The sequence below is a fragment of the Microtus ochrogaster genome, chromosome 5 (assembly GCF_000317375.1).
Source record: "Microtus ochrogaster isolate Prairie Vole_2 chromosome 5, MicOch1.0, whole genome shotgun sequence".
In the NCBI taxonomy this organism is placed as follows: domain Eukaryota; kingdom Metazoa; phylum Chordata; class Mammalia; order Rodentia; family Cricetidae; genus Microtus; species Microtus ochrogaster.
This window is the reverse complement of record NC_022012.1, coordinates 79716132-79725829: the sequence shown is the minus strand read 5'-3', so window position 1 is coordinate 79725829 and position 9698 is coordinate 79716132. Positions and strand designations below refer to the sequence as shown.

General features: G+C 40.3%; 1 protein-coding gene across 7 annotated transcripts in view; it reads left to right on the top strand.

Annotated features, from left to right (window-relative positions):
* The window catches only part of Dock3 (dedicator of cytokinesis 3), a 405059-nt gene that overhangs the window by 365160 nt on the left and 30201 nt on the right, over positions 1 to 9698 (top strand). For all 7 annotated transcript variants that reach the window (XM_026779352.1, XM_026779351.1, XM_013346561.2 and 4 more), the window contains 5 exons: positions 816 to 876; positions 1009 to 1102; positions 2232 to 2380; positions 3808 to 3894; positions 5366 to 5470. In XM_026779352.1, the coding sequence (XP_026635153.1) occupies positions 816 to 876; positions 1009 to 1102; positions 2232 to 2380; positions 3808 to 3894; positions 5366 to 5470 (496 nt within the window). The remainder of the gene's footprint in view (positions 1 to 815; positions 877 to 1008; positions 1103 to 2231; positions 2381 to 3807; positions 3895 to 5365; positions 5471 to 9698) is intronic.

The window sequence follows — 9698 nt, the reverse complement described above, 5'->3', positions numbered from 1 at the left end:
GAAGAAGAAGAAGAAGAAGAAGAAGAAGAAGAAGAAGAAGAAGAAGAAGAAGAAGAAGAAGAAGAAGAAGTAGAAGAAGAAGAGAAAGAAGAAAAAAGAAAGGAAGGAAGGAAGAAAGAAAGAAAGAAAGAAAGAAAGAAAGAAAGAAAGAAAGAAAAAAAGAAAGAAAAACTACCATGTTAGTGTTGTGTATGCATTGCCTCTAATCTCATTTGCATCCCTGAAGGATTACTCTTGCAGTTATGAATGAAAAAGTACACGTGAAAAGTTCTGTTGCCAAACTTGAGCCGAGTTGTAGCTGATTCAAAGGTTGTGCTCTAGATCACCATCCATTTTCTTCTTCATTGATCTCTTCCCTTCAGGTTTCTTTACACTGTCATTTACTTAGAATAACTCCCCAGTCCAAACCATCAGAGAGGCTTTCCCAATCCAAGAGCTCACCCGGCTTTCTGGGTATGCTTCATTTGCCATCTCTCTGACTCAGTTTGACAGAAAAGAGCCAACTCCTTGAATCAGGATACTTAAACTTTCTTCTGGTACTCTGCTTATCTCTGACAGGTACACAGTAAATAATGATCAATCAAATGAGCTTGCAGGGGAGACTATGCCAAAATCAAGATCTTTTAACCCCAGGATTGGGTACAAAGCTGAGAAAGGTCTCACAATACAGTCCTCTTCTGTTGAAGGACTTCCTATTCAAAGGCATTCTACTTTCAGAACTGACCATGCTGATAGTCCAGTAATGCTGCTGTTTTATGTATTGTCCCAAGAGATACCACTTCATATCAGGGTCACATCTGTGTTCTCTCTTTCAGGGACTGCATGAAAGGAGAAGAAACAGAGAACAAGAAGATTGGCTGCACTGTTACCCTAATGGTGAGAGGACACAAGTTCTTCCTCCTTCCTCCTGATGACAAAGCCAGGGTTTTTGCTGGGTGACTGGAGCTTGGAAACGACCTTCAAAGGGGATAGACTCTTGCATCTTAAATATATTTCATTCTCTTACAGAACTTTTACAAATCTGAGATTAACAAAGAGGAAATGTATATCCGATACATCCATAAGCTTTGTGACATGCACTTACAGGCTGAAAACTACACAGGTGAGTCAGAGAAAGGAAAGAACTGTGTCTTCCCATTATGACGGACATGGGGACTATACAGAGAAAGGCTTCAGAATGATATCTGCCAGATCTCAGCAATGCTGGGTCCCTCACTCCTTCTTCCTGACATGTGTCCCATACATGTCCTCTACCGTCTGGGACTGTTCCACTCACCTCTGTTCCTCTCCATGTCTCTGAGGACTCGAGAGTAACTTCCAAATGCTTGTGCAGCAGATTCAGAACATTTGAAGTTCTGTCATTCCTCAGAAATATAAGTTTGCTTATGTCTTAACAAAGCTGAAAGTAACCAAGATTGTAGCAAAGGAATGCCTCCTTAATCCTGGAATTTCTAGAGCTCACTGGTAGATCTGGCTCCTCTGCAACTGCACACCAGCTCTTACACTGAGCTCCCAATACAGAATGTGGACAGCATTAATCTTCTTGACAGGACAGATGTGAGCCTTTCCTTTATGTCTACAGTCTATGCAAAGTGCCTGTCATGATGTGTTTACTGAGAGCATCTCTGAATGAAGAGGAAGGATGCATGCATGGATGTTCTGTGTGATTCCCTTGTACCATAGTCCCCTAAAGAACCATCTTTTCTCCTGTGACCAAGCTCTGTTCTTTTTGTTGTTGCTGTTTTTTTTCTTTCTTTTTTTTATTACTTTAAAAAAAAATATCAATCCAAATTCCCACTCCCTCCCCCTCCTCCCATTCCTCTCCACACACCCTCCCACCCCACCCCCCCTAATCCTAAGAGAGGGTAAGGCACTTTGCCTTGTGGAAAGTCCAAGGCCCACCCCACAGTATTTATGCTGAGCAAGGTATACATCCAGAGAGAATAGGATTCCAAAAAGCCAGCACATGTAGTAGAGACAAATCCCAGTGCCACTGCCAGTGGCCCCTCAGTCTGCCCCAGCCATACAACTGTCAACCACATTCAGAGGGACTAGTTTGATGCTATGCTTGTTCATTCCTAGTCTAGTTGGAGTTGGTGAGCTCCCATTAGCTCAGGCAAACTGTCTCAGTGGATGCACCCCTCATGGGTGCTACCCATGCCTTGCTCTGATATTCTTGCTCAGCTCTTCCTGGGCCCACAGAGGAAACCCTATGCTGTCTATCCCTGCAGAGGCTGCATTCACCCTGCTTCTTTACTGTGAGCTACTGCAATGGGAAGATAGGCCACTACGGGAGTTCCTACACTACCCATCCCAGACTGAGTGGCAGCGGAAAGAGGGACTGTGTAGGAAGATCATCCACTACTTCAACAAAGGCAAGGTAATTGTCAGAAAGCAAGCCCTTCAGCCCCTCAATTTCTGCTGTACTGTGTGACATCTTTGTGATAGCTGAGGTTGGCGATAGGTATCTAAGTTCATCATGTATAAGTTTGAATTAGTATTTGGAATCTGAGAAGAATAAACTAAATTAAATATCATGTAAAGTAATGTTTCTAAGTACCCAAGAGAAAGAAAATACAGTAATAATTGAGAGGAAGATGAAAGTATAGTTCAGTAGTAAAGAACTTACCCAGCTTTCATAGGGTCCTGGTGGGTTCAGTCCTCAGCACCACAAAAAGAAAAAAAGGAAGGCAATGAACAGTTGCTTAGAATGAAGTTCACTGCAGCCTTCTTCAGGCACCTGTTAGATGGGCCTCTTGCTGTAACAGGAACTGCATCACAGGAACAATATATATTCTCCAAGTAGGCAAAGATCATCTGAAGCCTAAAGTTATAGTCTTTTCATAAAAGAAAAGTACTGGGCCTACTGCCAGATCTTTGACAGCTCCTTTCTGCCTGATTGCCATAATTTTTTTTAACTCAATTGATCCCTATTCAAGGGTTCATAATCCCTTTATTAACTTATTAAAGAAGTACTGAATAGCTGTCATACCTGCTATTGTTCTAGCATCTGAAAATAAAGTACATAAGCATAGCTTTCTCCCTTATGTAGTTTATCTTCTAATATAGACTAATAAATACAACAAAAAAAGTAAATATATTTTTAAGAGATAACATAAAACAGCAGACCAAAATATACTAAGAAGTACCTCTTCTAAAAGCAGTCAAGAGAGGCATAGAAGCTGTTGGCAGCGGCTGCTTGTTCATAAGAGAGGCATAGAAGCTGTTGGCAGCGGCTGCTTGTTCATTTCCTGGATGCTCAGACCTGAAGTAACCACACAGAAACTGTATTATTATAATACTGTTTGGCCTATTAGCTCATGCTTTCTACTGGCTAGCTCTTATATCTTAAATTAACCATTTCTATTAATCTGTGTATCACCATGTGGTTGTGGCCTACTGGTAAGATTCTGTCTGGCATCTGGCATCTGTCTCTTGCAGCAGCTACATGGCATTTCCCTGACTCTGCCTACTCTCTCCTCCTCTATCTGCATGGAATGCCCACCTTGCCCTATTCTGTGCTGCAATTGGCCCAAAGCAGATTTTTTATTAACTAATGGTATTCACAGCATACAGAGGGGAATCCCACATCAAGAAGATAAGACATTTGAGCAAAAACTAGAAAGCTCTGCATGAGCTAGAAAACAACAGTGTTGTGTGTTAATCTATATAAATTGGTTTTGAAGATTGTGTTCCTTTTAATACATGAGTTGGAGCTAGCCTTTTATTTTAGTCTTTCATATGTTCAGTGTGGACGTAACCTAGAATGCCTGAGGTGCTGAAGCCCTGTTCCTCTCTTTTATCCAGAGCTGGGAGTTTGGAATCCCTCTGTGTAGAGAGCTGGCATGTCAGTATGAGAGCCTCTATGATTATCAGAGCCTCAGCTGGATTCGGGTAAGCTTTGTCTCTTCCACTGTATGACTGACCAAAGACTCCTGGGCTTCTGGCATCAATTTTTAAGTAATGCCCATGGACAGAGACTAGATTTCTTCCCTTAAGATACTTACTGTCTGACTGGAGAACAAAAACACATACATGATAGGTAGCTTTATTATCTGAACCCTAAAAGCTACTTGTATTCAGGGAAAGAAGGAGACATGATAGAATAGTGATTTCTGTGTGTGTGTGTGTGTGTGTGTGTGTGTGTGTGTGTGTGTGTGTGTGTACGTGCACGTGCGTGCATATGTGCATGTGTACAACCTAGTTTCATGAAGAAGTTTTTCATGAACTCTTTTTGTTCAGTGATATATAAAATTTTTTAATTTATTATTTGTGAGTGTGCATGATATAAGGTAGGCATGCATGATGTGTGGAATGAGGTGACTACTTTGTGGGGTTCATTCTTTCCTTTATCTTTACATGGGTTCTGGAGAGCAAACTCAGATCACCAGGCTTGTGCTGCCAGCAAATGCTTTCATAGCTCACCAGCACCTAATACTGTAAGAACTTTCCCTACTGCATCTTGTAATTATTTAAGCACTTTGTCCTTGCTCCCTTCTTTAGAGCAAAATATTTAAAAATCACATCAAATGTCCCATGGATTTTGAAAGTCTTTGTAAAGTCTTCACTTATTGTCAGTGCTATCTTCTAAATCACAATATGTTCTTATTTCATCATCAGAGAAAAAATAGTGGTTTCAGAGTATCATCTACTACACCCCTGTCTGTGGCTAAGGCATTTGAGCTAAGACCAGAAATCTCTGGTCTAGATTAGAATTTGGGCATGATTCTCTAAAGTAGCTTTTTGGCTGATGTTTGAGGGCTACTGACTAAAGATGCTTAAATTTGAAGCTAGAATAGCCATACTGAAAAACTTGCTGACTTTGTAATGTTAAACATGAATATTAGTTATCTTTTCAAATTTAAAATCTCCTAAATTGGAACCAACATCAATGATGTTCGCAATTAAGGCTTCCTAACTGTGGTTAATAGTATCTTAATTCCAGTGAATAAGAGTGGATGCAGATGGACTGACATGCAGTGGTAGTGAGAGTTGCTGGTAGACAGCTCCCAGCAGCCCTAGTCAAGGATCAGATGGTGTAGCAAGTGTCAGTCAAATCATGTTAAATATTTACCTCTCAAGTTCAGGCCTCAGATCTCCATGGATCTGGGTCCATGCCCAGGGAAACTATGGAGAGCAACCTCACAGGGGTGCAGTAGGCAGGCTTGTAGATGACAGTGAAGAAGGACAGAGGGCTTTCCTCCTCGATGATGCAGTTCCCCAGAGAGGCTGCTAGTATCTGTATCTAGGGGTTTACTTCCTTGTTTCCTAGATTGAATTACCATGACCTGTCTCTAGCAGACAATGTCTAGTTGAACCTAGGAGAACTTGCTTTGGATAACAACCACACCTTTATTGTTAACAGAAAATGGAGGCCAGCTACTATGACAATATTATAGAGCAGCAACGCCTGGAGCCTGAGTTCTTCCGGGTTGGCTTTTATGGCAGGAAGTTTCCTTTCTTTCTTCGGGTAAGTCCATTCAAGTGGTCACAATAATTTTAAGTGTGTGTGATGGGGGTAGTGGTGATGGTGGGTAGGTAGTATATTCTTTGTTGGTATATACACATGTTCACACATGCATACTAAGGTCAGAGGTAGATGTCAGGTGTCTTTCCTCCATCACCTTCCACTTTATTTTTTTAAGATTTATATGTATTATTATTATTATTATTTTAGTTTTTCAAGACAGGATTTCTCTGTGGTTTTGGAGCCTGTCCTGAAGGAAGCTCTTGTAGACCAGGCTGGCCTCAAACTCACAGCCTGTCTCTGCTTCCGGAGTACTGGGGTTAATATATGTATTATTTTTAAGAAAGAGAGAGGGGGAGGGAGAGAAGGAGAGAGTATGTATATAAGAGTGCACATGCCTGCAGAGCCTAGAAGAGGTCATTATAACACTGTGTGACTGGAGTTACAGAGAGTTGTGAGCTTTCTGATGTGTGTGCTAGAAAATTAACTCAGATCCTCTGCAAAAGTAGTAGGTGCTCTTAACTGTTAAGATATTTCTCTACCTTCTTCACTTTTGAAAGCCTGAAGCTCATTAATCCCATTAGGCTGTGTGGCCAATGAACTTCATGAATCTATCAACCTTCACATTACTGGTGCTAAGGTTAGATGTGCATACCTCCATGACCAGCTTTTTACGTAGATTCTGGGGATCCAAGCTTAAGTCCTCATTCTTGCACTACAGGTACCAACTAAACCATCTCCATAGCCCACAAGTACATTTATATTATGCCTGTAATTCACTTAACACCTGTATACTCGCCTTTCAATTTCCTGTATTTTACTGACTACTTCTTTCCAAAGAACTGATCAGTTAATCAAAAATATTTGCCTCATTTAACAGTACGGTCAGCTTCAATTCTATCTTAGATTTATTTTTTTTATATTTATTTATTTATTATGCATACCATATTCTGTCTCTGTATTCCTGCAGGCCAGAAGAGGGCACCAGACCTCTTTACAGATGGTTGTGAGCCACAATGTGGTTGCTGGGAATTGAACTCAGGACCTTTGGAAGAGCAGGCAATGCTCTTAACCACTGAGCCATCTCTCCAGCCCCTTCAATTCTATCTTAATCTGCAGTATTATTCTGTGTTTACTAGGAATGTGTCAGGAAGTGACTAGTGCCTAAAGACTCCTAGAGAGGGACTTTCCAACTTCTGCCTCCAGTGCTTGGAACCTCACTGCAACTCATCTTAGCCAATAGCATTAGTGGAGCCCTGATCTTAACAGTAGGCAAATCTCTTGGGTGTTTGTCTAAAATGGTGTGGGTTTTTTTTCCCCTTTGAATGCACTGTAATTCATATAGGCGGGATGAAGAATTGTCGTTGACAGACACTTAGTTCTCAGGTCTCTGTGAGAGTTCTAAGATCTAAATTTAGCTACAAAAGACTAAGAAGCCATTTCCATGACACAAGATAACAACAGCAACTTCTCTCTTTCAATGGGAGAAAAATGTCCAAATTAATGATCTAGAATGTACACTCACAGTACAGAAGGATAACTTGTGCATACATCTGGTGACAGTAGGTAAGCCATTGTGAAGTAAAGGGCAGAATTTCATCTTTATTTACAATTCACTGCAATATATGACGTTATGCATAGAAATAAGAAACTCATTCAAGGGTCAGGCTTCATATACTATGTATAGTTTGGAACTACTGTTCAAATACAGTTTAATTTTTTTAATGCTACAGTAACAAACCACATTATAAGAGAATTGTTAAGGCAAGAATCATGACGCACAACTGTAAACCCAGCATTTTGAAAATGGAGGCAGGAAGATTGTAAGTTTCAGGCCAGCCTGCACTACACAGACCTCATCTCCAAAAAAAAAAACAAATGTTGTGTTAAAGGAATAATAGGAAAAACTTAGGTTAAATATCATATATAATACAGTAGGCAACTTAATATCTCAGCTGTAATATTTAAGTTTAAGGTGTTAGTAGTACTATCCTGAATTTGGAAAGTAAAGCATTCAGAAGTAGTTTCTGACACACTTTGAGCCTCTTTTTGTTTGGTTTTGATTTTTGAGATAGGGTCTCACATTATCCAACCTGGTTTTGAACTAGTTATGTAGCTGAGACTGCCTTTGAACTCCTCCTGGTCATCCTGCTTCTACCTTCTGAGTGCTGAGAACCTGATCTTGTGCAATGCAAACCAAACCCAAGACTTTGTTCATGCTAGGCAAGTGCTCTATTAACTGAGCTGTATCCCCAGATCTTGGACTTATTCTACTCAAGAAATATTTCTCAATTAAGCTTGATAACATCTTGTTCATAAACTTATTTTATGACTTTAAAGAGCCTCAGTCTTGTCTAAGCCTCCATATATTTTTAAATCACTATACCAAGTTTCTCTGTAGGCTGAAAGATAATTGGAATAATTCAGAATAATGAGTATGTTTTGAGAATCTTTCACAGTTAAAAAAATTCCTTAGTTAGTCTATTGAGGCACAGTAAGTGGAGCATCCAATCTGTGCAATCCTTCCACCACTCATATGGTCACAGCCTAGACAGTTTCCTTTTGTATCTTAAACTCTGCCTTATAGAGAATACCAATGAAAAATGAGACTAATCCATAATATATAAATTTTGTTCCTGGTCCTGACAGCCATCTGTGATGCTCAACATTGTTCCTGTCGCTTCCTTCTGAACGTTATTGGTTTAGGGTTAGCAAGCTGAGAAATATGGCAGGTAGTCCTGCATCTACCATAAGTTAAGTCTGTTCCAGAAACAATGGTTTCATAGCTTTTAGCATGGGAGTTAGAGTTTGAAATTCAACAAATCCTAGAAGCTTCCTAAGTGAAAACACAACTCCTGTATGCATGGCCATTTCATTGTTTGGAAACATCCCAGCAAAGGCTTCTGCTTCTGGTTCTTCATGATGCAGAAGATGAAGTAAAAGTAGGAAAAATGTGTTCAATAGCATCTAATGGGTCTGAAGGATTCTTAAAGGGACAAGTATTTGAAGGTGTCCAGGTAGGATTATACCAATCCCACAGATGAAATAGTGTATCAGAAACTGCAGCAAACTAATAGTGGATCAAACACAATTGGTAAGCGTGTCTAAGAGAACTAAACCACCACCTGCAACATTTTCTACAGTCCATATATAGCTGGTTACTAATGTGAGCCTGGAAAAATGCCACAGCATTGGTCTCTTCTGATTTCCCATAAGCAGTGCTAGCACCCAAACAGATTCAAACAGAAAGGGACTGTAATCAGTTCTGCTCAAGAAGGACACAAATTTTGAAATCAGCCCTTCCTAGATTATGTTGCCATGGGGACTTTTCCCTAGAAAGCAATTTCCTAGCAGCTTCAGTATCTTAGAGCAGACTTCCCAAATTGTTGCTGTTTATATCTTTGATAGTGTCATCAGCAGAGCAATTCACAGAGCCCAGACTGCTGTAGTTTTCCTTCAGGGGAAAAACATGCCAACATCAGGAAACAAGCTTATAATCTCCTTTACAGCACCTGGTTGTCTTCCCTAGCTTTCTCTTCTCCATAGTAACTTCTGTTCAGTTCCATTCATTCCTGTACTGTCATTTTCTAGGGAATCCGCATTCACTTTGGTAGTCTGGGAATGAGAGACAAAGTGGGGAATGCGTAAGGGGTTGAACCTTCCATGGGAAGTGGTGTAGAAGTCAGGCTGTTGCTAAAGTGGGTATGTGACTATTTATTTATTCAAGTGCAAACCATATGATCCAGTAGTTATCCTGTCTCTAGGCTGTATTTCTCAAATGACTTAAGTAAAGCTGTCCCTTTGAATGAGCACTGGCGCTGCAATGCACTAAAACTGCTCTGATTGCCCCCAGTTCCAGTATCTTAGTAAAGTTCTATGTCCACAAACTTCAGCCAACAGATGGGAAAGATCACTAAACTTCTTTAAAATATTTAAGATCTCCTTGGGAAAATTGCTTTAACCAGTGAGCACTAACAAGTTTAATATAATAGCAAAAGTGTGCTGGTTCCCTAAGAGTTGGAGGACAGGAAGCGACCCATCATACTAACAGATTCCAGGACATCTATACTTCAGATGTAAAGCAGGTCAGCTTTCACTTTTTCTAGGAAGTACTCATTCTTAGATAAAAGTCTATATATACAGGGGCTGGAGAGATGGCTCAGTGGTTAAGAGCATTGCCTGCTCTTCCAAAGGTCCTGAGTTCAATTCCCAGCAACCACATGGTGGCTCA